The sequence below is a fragment of the Phalacrocorax carbo genome, chromosome 6 (genome assembly GCF_963921805.1).
Source record: "Phalacrocorax carbo chromosome 6, bPhaCar2.1, whole genome shotgun sequence".
NCBI classification, from domain to species: Eukaryota; Metazoa; Chordata; class Aves; order Suliformes; family Phalacrocoracidae; genus Phalacrocorax; species Phalacrocorax carbo.
The window spans coordinates 11,050,402-11,068,562 of record NC_087518.1 but is presented as its reverse complement, the minus strand read 5'-3'; the positions used below and the strand labels follow the sequence as shown (position 1 = coordinate 11,068,562).

The window sequence follows — 18,161 nt, the reverse complement described above, 5'->3', positions numbered from 1 at the left end:
TGCTTCATTTGAATTTCTCAGGCTGCATTGCACAGAATAATAATGTCTAATTCTAAAATACCCTGCTGCCCTTTTATGACTTTTGTTTGAATGTAGTAAAGGGAGTTGGAAACAGAAGTAGCAAATTTTAAATTACTGTTCAAGATCAAAGGGGCCTTACTTTGGGTTTGGCTGTTACCATGTCAGAGCTGTGAAATCCCTTGATACTGCCACATGGAAAGCTTTCTTATTATCAGTCCTTTACCATGATGGAAAGCTTTTTGCTGTTTTTATTTTCCATGCAGACTCACCTCTTACTGGGAGGCCCAGAGCACAGTAGTGTCTGATGGGTACTGAGCTCTACTGTAATGAGTAGAGACAGGGAAGTGAGAAATGCGGGAGCTGTAGTTGTGGCTTAGTCCATGATTTCTGTGAAATCAGGTAGTCTTGTCCCTTGGCTTCTCCAGCTGTGCAGGAGGGAGGCTACTTGTAAAGTGCTACATTTTATCCACAGAGTGCCTTCACGGTAGGTCTTACGTAAATTGTAGGATTTCAAATTATCAAAAATTACAGTCTAGGAATTATGTAGAGTTACTGGAGTGTATGCACAAATGTGTATTTAGGCGACCTAGAAGCATTTTATTCAGTTATTTTTGCCAGCATTTTATTCTATGAAGCAAAGTAGCCTCATGACTTTATTATTATTTTCCAGCACCTGGCTTCTGTGAGGTGGGAGGGTATGACCCTTTAACCACTTGTGAACATGTAAAGTAGAAGGATAAGTCAAAGCACTTTGCCTGACTCATACATAAAGGCATTAAGTAAAAGTTGTGCCTCTATGTAATTCAACAGGCAACTACATAAAGCAAATACAATGATAAACAGCTGTTGGTTTAATTAAGAAGAAGAAAAGAAAAGGCAAATGTCATGTTCATCTGGTTATACCAAAGAGGTAGGAGAAGAGCCTAAGAGAATTCTAGCCCCAGTCTTGCAATGGCACAATTTTTCTGTTTTAATTGCTTCTGAGTATAAGGAGGATTTAAATAAGTATATACAGGCTGAAGGTTGTCTTTTGAAGTTTCCTTGCAGTTCAGTAGGATGCCTTCCTTCCCTCCTGCCCCCAGTTTGCCTCCTGCTTTGGCAGGAAATGTCTTTCCATAATAGATCCCAGGAGCAGGTTCTCAAGCGTGCTGAGGAGCCTTTGGTTATTATTTGCCTAGTGCCATATGCCCCTGCAATGCATGGGGTGGCTGTGGCAAAGCAAGGCATGTCAGTTACCTTGGGGCAGTTTCCACCCTAGGTACTGTAAGTTGCAGAAAGAGTTAAGCAAAACAAAACAAAAAATCAAACCCCGAACAAAGCCTACCTAGAAATAATAAAGTAGGAGTGCATTGTATCATAAAAGCCCTTTGTTTGTCTTTAAAATCTAGTTGAAGCAGTATTGTCTGCATGCACTGCTTTCATTATATGTATGTAAAGATATAAATCTAAAAGAGACCGTGATTATTTATTTTCCATTTATTATTCTAGGCCTTTCAGCATGAAAGTTCTTGACTGCCTCTAGGGAAATGTTATTTTAAATACTTTGCCAAATCTTTCTGTAGTGGGAAAAAATCTTTTAATTTGTGGCTGTATCATTTTAATGGCTGTTCTGCTGTAATGCATTGTCTAAATTGTTTTACTCTATATCTGATGAGAAAGCCTTTTAAATTTAATTTAATTAAATTTAAAATCCAGTTTTAAACTTAAAACTGGATTTTTATTAATCTATATGAATTCAGTTAAAATATTTGAAAAATGCATTCAGAATATATAAAACAAATGTACATATGGAAATAGTTGTCAACTAATTTTCATCATTTTAAAGGACTTCTTGTATTGCATTTTGGGAGAAAAGGTGTCTTTCATGTGGAGTTGGATTTCCTGCTAAGAAGAAAAACACATTTTCATAAAAGGTGGCATTTATAATTGATTATGTAGTCCGTTCTGAACTCATGACTGAAGTGTAGTATGAAGTAGGAGTGTGTGACATTGGCATTACAGTTTTATCACAAGCCATTGTCACTGGAATTGTTGCATTTCTGTCTTGGTGGAAAGAAAATAAACTGGAGAAGTCTGATTTAGATAATACTACTGGAAACTATGTAATCATACTGAGGCAATAGTTATCAGAGGTTACCAATAACCATAGATGATTACCAGAGGCAAGGACAGCAAGCACTGTAATTCATCATTCAGTTCTCAAATGCCCCAACCTCCCTGGGCAAAAAGGTCCATCCAGAATTGTGCCTTGGGGTAGCTTTGAACTAGAGAGTGTCCTTTGGAGCTCTACCTGTAACCTCAGTTTTACCACTCTATTAAAGTTGAGAAATACCAGTAAGTCCATGTCAGAGATGGGGGCTTTTTTGAGTTGAATTATGGGTATAATAAGCAAAGCTTTGGGTAAACCATGTGAACATTTTCAGCTGTTGCTGTGTATGTACAATAGTACAGAGAGGCAACACTGGCTTTTTGCAGAGCTGGGTGAAGCAGTGCAAGATTTTAGGGCCTCACAGGCGTCATAGGCTTCTTTGCCTGACAAAATTATCTGTGCAGCTTTCCAACCTGAGCAGGCTTTGAGACCATGTGCGGACCTTGCACCTGAACCTCTAATCCTTGCTGGACTGAGCTGGTTTGGCACAGCCATGCTGAGTGATTTTTTGTGTCTTTGTAGTTAATCTGTAATGCAGAATAACTCTGCCTGTGAAGAACTGAGTTGATTTTATTTTAATTTCATTTCAACTTTAAATGAAATTTGAAGCTGTTTCCAGAACTGAAAATCCATTCTTTTCCTTTGCCACCTAAATTCATTATTTCTTAACTGAAAAATCTTATACTTTATTTGACGTATATGGCCATACAAGTGTTTGTGCGTTTGAATATTCTGCATTGGTATTTGACAAAGATTTGAAGGGGGTGTTTGTTCAAGTCCTAGTCATTTTAAGTCATGTCTCAGTTATGCCTCTTTGAGAATTAAGAATAGAGTCAGGAGGTGGTACTGCTGTGGGTACTCCTGCATCTGGGGATCTTCATGAGGCACATAAAGACTGGTCTTTTAAGACCTGAGATCTGAGTTTTGGGCTGGCTCAGTGATGTTATTTTTAACTAAAAACACACACTTGATTTCAGTCAATTCTCGTGAGGGAATCGATAGCTGAACCAGCTGATTTTCGTGTAGGTGGTTTAACTGTTTTTCAGGTTTCAGTGTTGCTTTTCATTCTGTCATAAAAGTGAAAATTGTTCAGGTAGTGCAAATGGGTGCAGGTTTTGTTTCCCACTTGCTGGATCGAGGTATGAATCTGTCTGCTTTGACATGGTGAGATCTTTAACTTGGGTAATGAAGTGCAATTTCTAAACCAAAAAATTCAGAGTTATCCAGCAACAGAAGTGAGAGGAAACTTGAAGTTTTTCTCCTAAGTGCAGAAACCCCTGTTGAGCTATGCCAGCAGAGACTTATGTATAAGCTCTGTTTAAGCTTCCTAAGTTCATCTTGACTACATCGTTTTGGAAGTGCCTGCTTTAGCAACTCAGCTGTCAAAGAGGGAATGACAAGCCACTGGAAGTGGTCACCTTTCCAGCTGGCATAGTGTTCCCAGAAGAGGCTATGCATCTGTCCCCTGAGAGGCAGACTTATAAAATGTTTGAAGCTTTGGCAAACTCAAATGCAAAGAACGTTGCTGTAAACGTAGTGCAAGATTACTGATCTGAATAAATAACTGGAAAAGTTGTTCTGCATGTACTGCTCTGGTTGGATTTTCATTAATGGGTCTCATAGGATCAACTGGAGGTAATGCATCCTCATAAGTAAAGATGAGTGAATAGGATTTCACTCCAAAGCACAGAAGGTGCTATCCAAAATTGCAATGAGAATATGACAGAGCATGTCTTTGGTGGTACTTCTAATAACAGAAATATTAACAATGCATTCACCTTACATAAAATGTAGAATTTTAATGTCCAATATGGATTTTTTTCTCCTGTGTGTCTGGAGGGCTTCAGGCCTCAGCCTTCTTGGATACTGTTTTGAAAAAAAGTAACAGTGATCTCTCAACTACGGGGATGGTATGCATTTCTCAAAAAGGCTTTATTTGCTTATGGGAGCTAAATGCTGAACTATTATGCAGATTTGCATGGAGTGCAAGGACTTTGATCTTGACAAAACACATTTTGCAGAACAGTGTTATCTTGGGAGTGATTAAAACTTGCGTAAACAAAGGTAGTATTTGTGCTGGCAAACTTCTCTTGCTACTTCTCATTCTCTCCCCACCCCTTACTTCTCCCTCACCCATCCACTGCTTACATCATTGCTGCAGCTAGAAAGATGATTGTTGCTTTCAGATGCTGTCACCTGCATAACAAAGCAGTGATCGAGTTGTATAATTTCTGAGTCTTCAGAAGTGTTAACAGATGTGCCTGTTCTTGAAAGCCAAAGAAGGTGACATATGAGGAGAAAGCTAAACTAGCTCTAGAAGCCGCAGAAGCTACAAGAGAGTAAAAGTAAATGGTAGGATAAAAGCCTGAATTTCTTCTTATCTTAAGGCTTCTTAAAATTGAAAACTAGCTTTTTTTAATGTTCCAAAGCTATTTAACTATGTGGGTAGACTTAGAAGGAAGTTTGGTCTGCATGATATGCTGATACAGCTGTAGTATTGGAAATACATAATTGGGATGTGTGTCACACTTGTACATAACATTCACTGATGCATTCATGCTTACCACTTGCTTAAGGGCAGAGTTGTGCTGAAAATCTCACATAGGAAAGGTGTGATTTCAGAAGCCACTTCAAATTATATCAAGATATATGTGAGCTTTAGGTTGCACATTAAGAAAAACTTCTTCCCCAGGAGGGCAGCGGAGCCCTGGAGCAGGTTAGTCAGAGAGATGTGCAGCCTTTGCCCATGGAGGCTTCCAGGTCGGCCCCAGTCTAGCATTGCAAATAGTTCTCCTTTAAGGGGTAGGTTGGACTGGATGACCTTCAGAGAGAGAACCCTTCCAACTGCTGTTTCAGTGAGCCTGGAAAGATACTACCAACACATTTCTTCAGGATAATCTTGAGAGAATAAGCTTGCCTTGGAGTACCTGTTTTATTGGGACACTGAAATAGTTGGTATGTGAATTCAATCATGTATAAAATAGTGGGGCAAGTATGCTTTCACTCTGTCCAGATGAAGGATCAAATGTTTTTTTCACTGGGACTGGCTGTACTGTAATGCACGAATGACTAAACTTCAGGAATCCTGAAATTAACGTCCATAGATTTCTGACAGGGCTTGGCAGAGTTTAGGGTAATTATGGTTTTTTTCTTCAGTCAGAAGAGTAGAGAAGTAACAGTTTGAGCACAGATAACATGAAACATATACTGAAGGTAAGACTGACACACAGGTCTTGACATGTAATATGTTCACCAGCGCAGAAGTCCACAAGTAATTTACCAATTAAAAACATTGGAAAGGAAAACTCAACCTATTGTGACAAAAACCACAGGACAGTGTCAATGTAATGTTTGCCTTTTATTTGCATTAGCTATGTTTTAAAATATTTGGAAAATGCTGTTGGTTGTTATGTATTAATACGAGTAGGCTGCAGAGCTTTCTGTGGGCTTTCCAGCATATCACAATATTAATTTAAGCTTGAGGTCAGAATTAATAATTTTTGTGTCTCTCCCTTTTTTTTTAACCATCCCACAACATCACATTAAGTGTTAGGGCTCTGCCTGCAAGTAAATAAAGTCCTGTCAGTCAGAGCTGTCAGTTGAAGTCCAAAGTGTCTGCCCTACTGCTTCTACATGAAAAAAGAAATCCCAGCAGGAGGTAGAAGAATGAAAAGTATAATGGGAAGGCTTTCTATGTGACAGCATGGGAAGAAATAGTAATTTTTGCCACATTTTTGTTGTATTTCTGTGGTGCCCATTCATGGGCACTACAGCAGTGATTTCCATATGTAAGGGAAGGGCCTAAGTCCTAGTCTGTATCCTTAGGGGGCTTTATGAAGCTGTTTTCACCCTTTACTGGGTAAGATGAAGTAGGCGAGACTTACATGTACAAATCCCAACAAAAGCCGTTTGATGCTGAAGTTGCAGAGAACGGTATTGTGTTTGATTGCTGCGTGTTTTAAAGTAAGATTTTGCTCTAGCGCTGTAGTCTTAGCCGTGGTTATTAAGCTTGTTTTCCCAAGGAAATCTTGAAGAAAATGTCCTCAATCCCAAAGCATATTCTTAGCAATAGCTTCCCTGCAGTTGAGGCCAGAACAAAATCCAATTTGCAGCTTAGTATTGAGAATTTAAATTATAAAATGATATAATGAAGTACAGTGATCTCTGAATTCATAGATACACAGGGTGAATGTGCTTATATGCCAGGTACTTTCAGAAATGTACGGAAGTGCATTTATAGTATATACTATTCTGCATAATAAAGAATTGAACTCTAATTACTAGTAAGATATGCTGGTTGTAAAGAATGAAGATACTTTTTATCTCCAGTTTCACCATACTGTTTAAACCAAGGAGCATTTTTTTAAGAAAATGTTCCGTATTAGAAAATCCAAAGCTTTCACCACAATAGACTTTGATCCTTACTGTAAAATGAAAGGAGGAGGAAAGCTTTCATACCGAAATGCTAATAATGTTCTCTTGTTAATGCCTTTGTATTGCATATTAGGCGGATCTTTGCCTATCAGTCCAAGTTCTGCAGCTTTGTAGGCATCTACCTTCCCATAATACAGTCATCTTTAGACGGTGTGGTGGACCATGCTTTTTTTGTCAGCTGGGAAAGAATGCTGTTTATCCCATGTAAAGTATCTGCCCTAAATGTGAGTGGACCACTCTGTTAAACTAAAAGCATGTGCCTGTTGTAGGTGTGCTGTTAATATACTCTTTCTATATTTTTAAATGGTGTAAACCAGAAGAGGCAGTGTGACACTGGATTTGTTGTATGAGCGATAACTACTCTTTAAATGCCTAATGATTACATTATTGCGTTTTTACATTGTGGTTTGATAAATGCTTATGTTGTATTCCAGTCTCTTCAACCTCTTCTAGGAAAAAAAAAAAAGAATTAAAATCTAGTTTGCTAGGAAAGACCTGTACCTTTCAGACAGAAAGGAGAGAAAAAAAAGGCAAGTCTTACCTAGCAAATTATGCTGGACTTTTGCATTTTTATAGTCCTTTTGAAAGCATGATGATGAGGTCAATAGTCCTGTATGCATTTTCAAATTATTTGCAAGTTGCTGAATGCTAGGCCTTCTAGATTTTTTTTTTCTTTTAAATCTGCTTATTTTTATTTAGACTTTCTAAGTCCGTTCAGTGGTTAGATGTCATTGCAGTGAGCTTCTGGGCATTCTTCCAAGTCTTCAGTATTGTCAGGATGCTGGATAAAGTACAAAGGAAAATGCTTGTCTGTGTTTCCTTGTAAAATTTTACAAGTAGTGTATAGGCTCAGAAGTGAGACCACCCTTATTCAAGTAAGAGCAGAACTAGATGAAAACAGGACTGACTCTCGCTTTCTCTTGACTACCTCTGACTAACATCTAGTTAGAATATAGAGTTCACTTTGACATGCAAGAACTGCAAATGTCATGAATTAATAAGAAAGTCTGAGCTAGAGCCTTAGGCTTTTGGCAGCCAAAGGTGTTTGTGTTTAATATTGTAAAATTGTGTAACAGCATAACTGTTAAGATAAGCCTTTTCTGAAGTATTAAAACTGAACAAAAATATTATCATTGCCTCTCTTACAATTGATCCTGTAGTTATAACGACATGTTTGGCAGAGCCTTGTGCCTATGCATTACAGTGTATGGTTTCCACAAATGTTCTCATCCTTTTTAAAAAACAAAAACCAAAAAACTTTGTATTTTTTAAAGTTGTTTTTACATCACAACTTGACAGTCATTTGATTCAAATGCAGTAAGATTTAGGAGCATATGTGGGAGGGGACTAAACATTTTTTTTGTCATAGAATATACTGTAGTCAAGCTGATCGTTTGTTTCCCAGGTTAATTTTAGTGTAAGCATGATTTCTCTGAATGGAAAAAAATGCCAAAATATAGATACTTGCTTGCAAATCTGACTTGAGGTGGAATAAGTGCTGTGTGCCTCCTTCTACTCTCTCTTTTTTTTTTTTTGAGGGTTTTGCTCTGTAAATTGCACTGCAAAGAACAAAGCAATGTAGCTGCAGTATTCTTCCCCTGCATTTTAGAGACGATGTTTGTAAATGAATCTGAATGGCAATTGTTATGCTTTGGTAAGAATTGGAAGGAAATCTGTGTGCATGCTTTGGAGTACTCCCTAGGCAAGATTATTTTCTATTTTAAGTTAAACTTTTTACAGGAGAGTTTGAGAACAGCCATACTGTGCCTGCTCAGAGAATACATAGGATTTAAGCCTCTGACACTATAAGGACATAAAAACACAAGTGATTTTGTTTTTCCTGTAGGAAAATAAAATATAGAAGAAATTAATTTGAACTTGGTTTGATTTTTCTCATGTGCTGCTTTTTACTAATTTTCCTCTCTCTTTTTTTTCCCAAGTTTGTGCTGAAGCTTTCAATCCAGATGAAGAGGAAGAAGATACAGAACAAAGGGTAAGAATGAGTTAATTGCATCATGCACGGTTCTCTCTGCAGTTTCACAGGCAGATGTCTGTACGTCACCTTTTCCCTACCACTTGTGCATTTTGTTCTGAGAGGATGTGTGGTATGCTGACATTGACAAAGTGACATTGCTCTGAAATTTAGGGCCACTTTGTCTCGTGCACTTTTTTTGACACTATAGCTTTAATATAATTTTATTTCAAAGGGCTCAAGAGCTGTGCTTAAGTCTATCATCTTCAAAATTCTGGACATTTTCCTTTCTTAATTATCTTTTAAGGCTTGTTGAGGCAATTCCTAGAGCATTGATGCTGTTGTGAAGAACTAATTAAGCTTTACCACAGCTGTTTCTTTGTGTGTGCTTAAAATTCCTTACATGCTTTTTTATTGCCTTTCTTGTCAAAGCAGTTTGGCCTGGGTAGGAGAAATATTTTGTTGAAATAATTTGTGACTGTGGCTACTTGTTTTTTCTATTGTTTTTGAAAGTTGGGAATCTCTAGGAATTGCAAGTCCGGACACTGTAATTGTATTTCTTTAGAGATGTTTTTCTGTGAGCAAATCCAGTAGCCTAGCAAGTAAGGTCAATGTTTTCTCTCTGGACTTCTGGTGTTCCTTTTCCAGATTCCAGATCAAGGATGCTTACACTTCTGCAAGGACAATCTAATTTAATTTCTCTTAAAAAAGAACATACTTCATAAATAAGATGTTACAAAAAGAAAAAAAGACTGTGAATGTGTCTGATCATCCACATGTTTGTAAACCTGGATACATTTATTCCATCAAAAGTCTTAATTCTCCTGGCTGCTGATTCAATACTCAATTTTCTTTTAAAGTAAGGATCTGAGATCTGCTCAACTTTGGACAACGAATTTTTAGAAATACCTATTAATGTAACTGTTGTTTTCTGGAATAAGGAGGAGTCAAATACAGTTAATGTGATGAATGCGAGGTAATTAGTATTTTTATATATGTTTCATAATTAGCCCCCAACAAGCAAGTATATAAACATTTTTGTGACACAGTGAATGCTGGTTCCTTTAACCTGATGAGACGTTTATAATTGGCAAGAAGTAACAAAAAAAGATCTCAAACAGCAAAGCTTTATTTAAGTAATTTTTTGTGGGGGGTGGGGTGGGGCGCGGGAAGCTTCTTAGATAACTTCTGTTATTAGATGGGCTGAGATACATATGTATCATGAATATCATGAATCTTATAAACTACCTGTATGACAACAATAAGTATATTTGGACTAATATAGCCAGAGTTTAGAAAGAAAACTTGATTTTTTCCTCTGTTCCAAATGCTCAAGCCTTGACTGCATCTGTGGCTGGGTTAGAAGGGAGGAAAGGAGAAGGCGTCCTCTTCTTTCTTGTCTTTCTTGACTATTATTTTGCATGTGTTAATTGTCAGCATATTTGTCTCTTTCATTCTGTCTTGCACTGTATGTTTATAAATACTGTTTATGCAAACAAAAAACTGTATACTTTGACACTCTTAAATGTTCTGCTTTTTCACTCTGAAGTGAAGGTTCAGTCTGTAATATTTCTTTGTTGTCATGACAGTTTTGGTTTACTTTGTTTTAAAGGTAGTTCATCCAAAAACTGACGAACAGCGATGCAGACTGCAGGAAGCGTGTAAAGATATCCTACTCTTCAAAAACCTAGATCAGGTAGTATCATTTTAAGGAAATCTTAACTGAAGTTGATGGTCTGTAGGTACAAGTAATAGCAAGATCTAAGAGTCTAGACACTTGTTTGCATTGTGATAGTTTACGAATTAATTATATGCAGGCTGGATTGGGATGTGTTTGAAGATCAACAATCAATGAACAGTATAAACAAACATGTCAAATTGTCAGTTGCCATGATTGTCAGATCCCTCTCCCTTTAAATTCTGCCCCCTCTGAGTGTTGTGGGGTTTTTTGTTTGTTTTAAAATTCTCTTGCTTATCTTTCAGTATTTGCTGTTGGGTACCATTGGACCTGATTTCCCTTTCCCTAGGAAACAGTTCATAAATTTTATGGGCAATTTAAAAAGGAAGTTACACAGTTATGATATTGAACACTATCCACATTTGCATGATTTCAGTTTACTGCATCTTTTTCTTAAATGCCAATATGTCAGTAAATTTTCTGTAAATGAATGTAAAGTAACATTTTTAGGTTGTTCCTATTCTTACTCATCTTGTTTTTATTGCTGAAATCGGTTATTAATTAGTCCTTGCCTGAGCATTGAATTTTAAGGATGAGAGTCTCCATTGCTCGCACTTAGTAATCTTAATTGGAATAAAGTTTTTTGAAATGGGGATCACAGAATCACAGAATGGCAGGGGTTGGAAGGGACCTCTGGAGATTATCTTGTCCAACCCCCCTGCTTGAGCAGCCACACCCAGAGCAGGGGGCACACAACCAGGTCCAGGTGGGTTTTGAATGTCTCCAGGGAAGGAGACTCCACAACCTCCCTGGGCAGCCTGTGCTACTGCTCTGGCACCCCCACAGTAAAGAAGTTTTTACTCATATTTAAGTGGAGCTTCCCGTGTTCCAATTTGTGCCTGTTGCCCCTTGTCCTGACATGGGGCACCACTGAAAAGAGCGTGGCCCCATCCTCTTGACACCCACCTTTGAGATATTTATTTGTAAGTATTGGACCATAGAATAGTTCAGGAACAGACCTTTGGAGATCCTCTAATCCAGCCTCTGAGAGGTTGTAGAATAAATGCATCTCATCTCTGGTCTGGTGTTTGCATGAAAACAGAACTGACATCTCTGCTACAGGTTGGGGAAAAATGAAGGCTGTAACACCAGCAGTGGTCCCTGTAGCTTCCTGGTTTGAGTCACTGAGCTTTGCCAGAGATATGAAAAGATATGAAAGCTTATGGTTTCAGAAACACTGCTCAGCTTTCCTTGAAAACCAGGAAGTTCTCCCAGTTCTTGGTTGCTGTACAAACCCCAAGAGTCGTTGAACTTCATCCTCAAAATAACGGTTGAAAGCTTTTGATTGCAGCAGGCTTAAGGAATTGACATTCTTTTAAAAAGTTTCCTTGAAACCTGTCCTTTCCAGAATTGGCCTTTCACTCTTCTGGGATTCCTGTTGGAAGCCTATTTACTTAAGATATTTTAAATGTTCCTTTTGCAAGTAACCTGATTATATACCGTAAAAAAAAGAAACACTTAAGAACATTCAGCAGGTCAAGGGATATATACAAAATGTGATCACCAGTCGAATTTAGTAGGCCAATCTTATAGCTTCCAGTAAAATCACCCAGAAGCAAAAATTAATAACCAGTTTATATTCAAAGATGACTTTGAAAAAAAAAAATTGAGCTGAGAAAGTGGGCTTGGAAAAATACTGCTTTCTGGGAAAAGCTTTCTAAGCAGCTGAGGAAGAGAAGTAATGGAAATGATCTTAACTGCAACTGTTACAGACTCAGGCTTTAAGATTGCACATGGCTGAAAAAGATAACTGCAGTCCATACGTTGGTTATAGTATGATAAAGGGCACTTAGCAGACGGGAAAGCTTTCCTAGTAATGGGTATAAAGGGAGTATGGAACTTGCATCCTTTCACCCTTCCTCCCCAAAATTTCTTTTCAATTCCCTCTGTATATGACTGGCTTGGAAGGTTGGCTGTAGAATTCCCACTGAAAGGCAGAATGCACGGCTGCCGCTTTTCCTCAGTGTATACTGTCCTTTAATAATTGTAAGGAACACACTTAAATTATGGCTCAAAATATGTTCTTTTGCTTCTTAACCTCTAAAGAGTGTCATGTAAAATTGTTAAATACAAACAAACAAACACAACAACAATGAAACTGCATAAAACCCCTTTAGGAGTAAATATGATTGTATGACTGAAATGTCCTGGCCAAATTAATCCCTTTTCCACTGGCTGCCTTTGGGTGAACTGTGCTGAATTTAGGCCCAGTGACTCAACAGTGCTGTTAGATGTTTTCACTTTCATGCATAGTTGTTGTAATACTTGGTGTCAAACACAAGGGAGTCAGTGTCCAGTGGATCACTTCTAGCAAGATTCACACTGAACTTTGGACTAAAATCAATTCAGATTATCAGCGAGTTTAACACTGAGATTCTGAGCATCCCCAATGATAAACCTGATTTATTTTATGTTTCAGTATGAAGTGCCGGGAGAGTAGGTAACTTCTGTTAAAAGCTCTGTATGATGTATCATGCGTAGGCTCCATAGTGTCTTATAAATGAGTTTGCAGAATCCTAGTTACAACTCAGTTTTGTACTGGGTGAGAGCAATGACTGTTATCCTTACCAGAAAGGCCCCTGAGCATGCTCAGTGCCCATATTTAAACCAAGAAAGCTTTCTACAGTTCAGAAATCTGCCAAAGCTTGTCCTTTTATTGACAGAAGAGTTCAGTTGTTTATTTACTTAAAACAGTCTTTGCCTGTTTATCCTCCAAATAAAGCATTATTGAGTTACAGTATCTTTAAAAAGCTTTTTAAACTCTGCATTGCTCATTTTCTGACAACTGTTACTTAAATGCATGCTGTGAAATATGTGGTTAAAATAAATGGCTTTCATGCAATGATTGTTTTTAAATATCAGGAGAGGTTTTAAAGACACAAAAATAGGATTCTAGTGAAATGACAGGCAATATTTTCAATATAGTGGTGCCTATAAATGCTGCAATGATTATTGCCAACTTAAGGAGTGCAGTAAATATTTCAAGTGTATCTAGTAGCTTAAAGACTAGTTCGAATGTTCATACAGTACCTTTTTAGAAACTCAGCTGTGATCTACATCTTAAACTTTTAATATCTGGTCGTTGAAAATGCAATGAAAGTCTGTTCTTAATGGACTTTGGAATAACAAAGATCATAGAATGGGTTGGGTTGGAAGGGACCTTTAGAGGTCATCTAGTCCAACCCCCCTGCAGCGAGCAGGGACACCTTCAACTAGATCAGGTTGCTCAGAGCCCTGTCCAACCTGATCTTGAATGTCTCTAGGGATGGGGCATCTACCACTTCTCCAGGCGACCTGTTCCAGTGTTTCATCACCCTGACTGTAAAAAAATTTTTCCTTATATCCAGCCTAAATCCACCCTGCTTTAGTTTAAAACCATCACCTCTTGTCCTGTAGGATCAGGCCTTGCCAAAGAGATTGCCCCCATCCTTCCTATGGTCCCCCTTTAAGTACTGAAAGGCCTCAGCCTTCTCTTCTCCAGGCTGAACAACCCCAGCTCTCTCAGCGTTTCTTCATAGGAGAGGTGCTCCAGCCCTCAGACGATTTTTGTGGTAGAGCAGCTCAGCACTGAGGCAAGGCATTTATATGGCATTATCTCTCTTGGCTTTGACAGCTTCCCTGGCTGTGCTGCCTACAAAAAGTGTTTAATTGTGGCTCATCAGAGAAACCTAGCTTGAGTCTGCAGTGCAGACTAGCATTATCCCATTTTCTGTACGTGCTCCCCATCTGATCTAATCTTGTGCTGGAATTGCAGGTTTTCTAAGACACAGACTATCTAGGGAAATAACTGTGGAGTCTTGTTCAGTACAGTCCTGATTATGCCTGGGCCTCTTAGATGATGACAGTACAAATAAGTTACTAATAAATTGTGGTGCAGTTTCCAGATATACATACGTATAATGAAATGTATGTACTGTTGACATAAATCAATATGTGTCCATTGCAGTGAAGCTGTGTCAGATTATACAGAGTGAGAGCTTGCTGTACCTGTGTGTTTTGGCCCTGAAATGGTATGCATAAGTTAAGCCATTTGGACCTAAATGTGAGATAACAGCTCTTCTGTAATGGAGGTATCTATGTTTGTCTGCATTATTGAACTTGTATTAATAAGCTGGAAACAAGTGAGATACTTACTAGTGGAAATCAACATTTAATATCAGTAGTACTTGTATTTGCATACATAAAAATAATGCAATGTATTTGCATACATAAAAATAATGCAATGCATGTTGCACTTCACTATCCAGTTCAAGTCAAATGAACTCACCCCTGTCCAGCAATAATGCTAAGGTGTATCTTCTGAGAGGTTTGTTTGATTTTATTTATTTTTTCCCTCCTGTTCATTTTATAGGAGCAGCTGTCTCAAGTCCTTGATGCCATGTTTGAGAGGAAGGTGAAGCCTCAGGAACATGTGATTGACCAAGGTGATGATGGAGACAACTTCTATGTCATTGAGCGGTAAGCAGCTGTGCCTTTGAAATGTAGACTGTTTCTTTTCAGTTTCTTAGAAATGGCAGTGAGTGCTTACTGCAGGACAGTTTCTGAAGGAAACTTACTTTTTGCAGTCATTGCCTCTTTGATCTTTCCATTTTCCCCTTTAGTCCACCATTGACTTCTGGATCATTTGCCCTGGGACAATCAAATTTGACAGAGATGGACATTTCAAACCTGCTGGGTTTTAACACATTCTATGTGACTGTGTAAAAACTCAAATACCCCTTTTCCTGAGGAAAGAGCTGCAGGATGAGCTTGCCTACAATTTGTTCAGTTTAGCTTTTGTGCCCATCAGCATATACATAGCTTAAAACCAGCCATATTACATGCTGTCTCTAGACCAGGATGCATTTTTTTTCTGAACAAAGGAGGGACAAAAGCAGCAAAATAAACCATATGGTAAGGGAAGTGTTGGGAGATTATTCTGGGGAAGGAGAATACAGGAAGTAAAAATCCATGGTAGTGGCCACCATGGAACAACCTGGACTTTGTCCAATTAGTTTTGGTCACTGACTTCAGAGAGACTTGCAGTTACTTTGCTTCTGTTGGTCATGTGATCTGTATTTACAGAGTTTAAGGTGCCATTTTGCAATTTCTCACATCAAGCAAATTCACATGATAATTTTGTGGATCATATGCATACCAGACATAGAACACATGTACATTTTGAGTATCTCTTACCTTTTTGGAAGAAATTCTGGCTAATGTTACTCTTAATTCTTCTTCAGATATGGTGATTAAGGACACAGATTTTTTTTTTCTCTCCTGTAAAACTAATATTAAACAGAATATTACTAACTGAATTATAAATGTCTGTTGGAACATGATCTTAGCAAACTACTTTTTTGGTGCACTGTTATCGTCCTCATCACTGAAATAATGGCACCATTAACATTGTATTAAATGCTTTCAAAGCAGTTCTTCAAGACAATGTGTTGCTTTTTCAATTGTCACTTATGCTGTGTGTAATGAATTTGCAAAAAAATTTCTGCGTTAGAAATGGCTCATTTTAAATGATGCTTTTTCATTTTAAGGCCGTTCCCCTTTCTGGTTAGGGGAATTAGATAACATAAGGCTACGTCAAATACATTCTGACCATATGCCCGTTCTCTTGTCCTCTACTATACCATCCCATTAGCCTAAATCAGTGCTCCATTTCTACACTTGCTATCTCCCTCAACCGCTCTGTCTCAGACCAATCCCATGTCTTTGGCTAGATAGGACAATTTCCTTCTCTCACCATATTCACTGGGGAGATCATGATGTCCCAGATAAGAATGTATTGCAGATCAGAACTCGTGGGAGCCAGAGCCACTACCTCTGCAAAGATGAGATGTACGCAGAGCAGTGGTTCCTAATCTTGAGGAAACTTAAACTCAGTTTGGGAGCCTTTCAGATTTGTTAGATACCATCAGCCTCTTTTAACTTGTTTCTGTGTAAGGCTCTTAACCTGTTGGTTACTAAAAAGCTCTTCCTGCTATGAGTTTTAACCAAAAATAAAGTGAAATGGAACCTTATCTTTGATATTCGGGTAAATGTTTTGATGGTCTGTGTGTTCTACAGATGTAATGCTATTTTGCAACATTTTTTTCCATCAAGAGATAGTTGGGTTGGAAGATTTCAGGCTTTTGTTTTGTTTTACTCTCAAGTTATACTACACTAATAACATAAATATGTTGCCGAAAGTATGTGGCAGAAAGGCTACGCAGTGAGGGAAATTAAACTCAATGTTGTCTACAATAGAACCTGCCAGCCTTTGCTGTAAACACCAGCTCGGCTGCAACACTTATGTCGGCTGTTCAGTTGTTAGAAAGAATTCTACAGTTAAGAATTTTTCTGTCCCACCCTCTCCTTTCTAGTCCTCCTCCACCTCCCACCCCCTCATTTTTTTATGCAAAAGAATAGCAGGATACTGGTGCTTAAGGAAAGCTACAATATTTCCGCTTGCGTGCAGGTGCAAATTCAGAGGACTCAGGCTCTTTCAAGGCATCAGTAAGCATGTCTTTTTACTCTTAAGATAAGTCATTAATGCTGAAATATCCCAGAGGATTAGTTTCTTCCTTTCTGAATGAACAATGACTTTGTGTTGCAGATGTAACTCTTTAGTTTCTTGTCTGCATAGAGGAATAGGCTTTCTAGCACAGGCCTTTTTTTTCCAAAGTCTTCTGGTTGTAATGCTTCCTCATCATATTGCTTTTGTCTGAGTGTCTTTTACCATGTGCAGGGGTACAGCAGGCAGGACAGATGCAGCAGGATGCAGCAGCTATTTAGTGCTTCATGCATGGAAGGGAGAGCTAGGATGAATGTTTTGCATGGCTAAACATTAGTATGCTCATCACTGCTGAGAAGGCACCTGATGAGTGTCTGCTGATTGAGCAGTCATCAGTCAGGAGGGGCAGCACTGGCCTATGCTGCCTCTTGGAAGAGACTGATCCACATCTTGCTGAGTTGCCCTTTTCTGACTTCTTTTTTCCTTGGGGTTTTATATTTTTTCACGTCAGTGTTTTTCTTTTGAGACCTTGAGATCCTAACGATTACCATCTCAACAATTACACTTCAGTCTGTGTTTTTATTTTCCTTATCTTGCAGGGACTGTGTCACAGCTCAGCAACAGTTTTCTCAAAGCTGAGCCAAGGTCACCCAGTGGTCCTTCAACAATTTAGTCCTTGGGCCGCAGGCAGCTGAATGCTTGGCTGAAGGTTCTGTGGCTATAGTTATTTGGAAATAAAAGGCACTAGTAAGTGACTTTCAGGCTTAGGGATGGGAAGAAGTTGTGTTTGCTTAAGGCACTCACTGATGGCTCTTCTAGATCAAAAAAACCTCTGAAGATTGTGGCCTCTGGTGCCTCTCAGAGAATCATTAAATAGATATTGGACATTGCAAGACTTAGTGAAACTTTTCATCAACGCTAATCTTTAGTTTACTGTTAGAATACTGTTGGTTTCTTTTTCTCTCTCCCCTAGGTGTGAGTAAGCAGTAGATTGTAAAAAGTGGCTAGTTAGGATGTCATGCAGCCTTCCTGTGCCTAGCTTCCTCCTTTATCTTTCTGGGTGACAGAGAGACTAAATTTCTTGGATCTTGAGCTGTCTGAGTCTGGCCCATCTACTATTGATCCAGTAGCCAAACCTTTCTCTGGGTCTGAAAGGCTTGAATACAGCAGACCCTCAAATCGTTGTGTGAAGCTTCCTCACTTTGATGTGTTTTAATTGTTTGTGTGCAATGTCCATTTTGTGGGATCTCCTACTACAAGTTAAGCTGCCATAAAGCTGTCCTGTAGTTTTTTTTTGTTGTTGTTGTTAGTTTGCTTTTTTTAGATGCAGCCATGTTCAAAGGTAACTAACAAACCCAGGGCA

The 18,161-nt window shown here is 38.5% G+C and overlaps 1 protein-coding gene across 1 annotated transcript in view; it reads left to right on the top strand.

Annotated features, from left to right (window-relative positions):
* The window catches only part of PRKAR2A (protein kinase cAMP-dependent type II regulatory subunit alpha), a 68,690-nt gene that overhangs the window by 34,357 nt on the left and 16,172 nt on the right, over nt 1–18,161 (top strand). Inside the window, exons 3-5 of the mRNA XM_064453618.1 lie at nt 8,545–8,597; nt 10,189–10,272; nt 14,666–14,772. Coding sequence (XP_064309688.1) covers nt 8,545–8,597; nt 10,189–10,272; nt 14,666–14,772 — 244 coding nt within the window. The remainder of the gene's footprint in view (nt 1–8,544; nt 8,598–10,188; nt 10,273–14,665; nt 14,773–18,161) is intronic.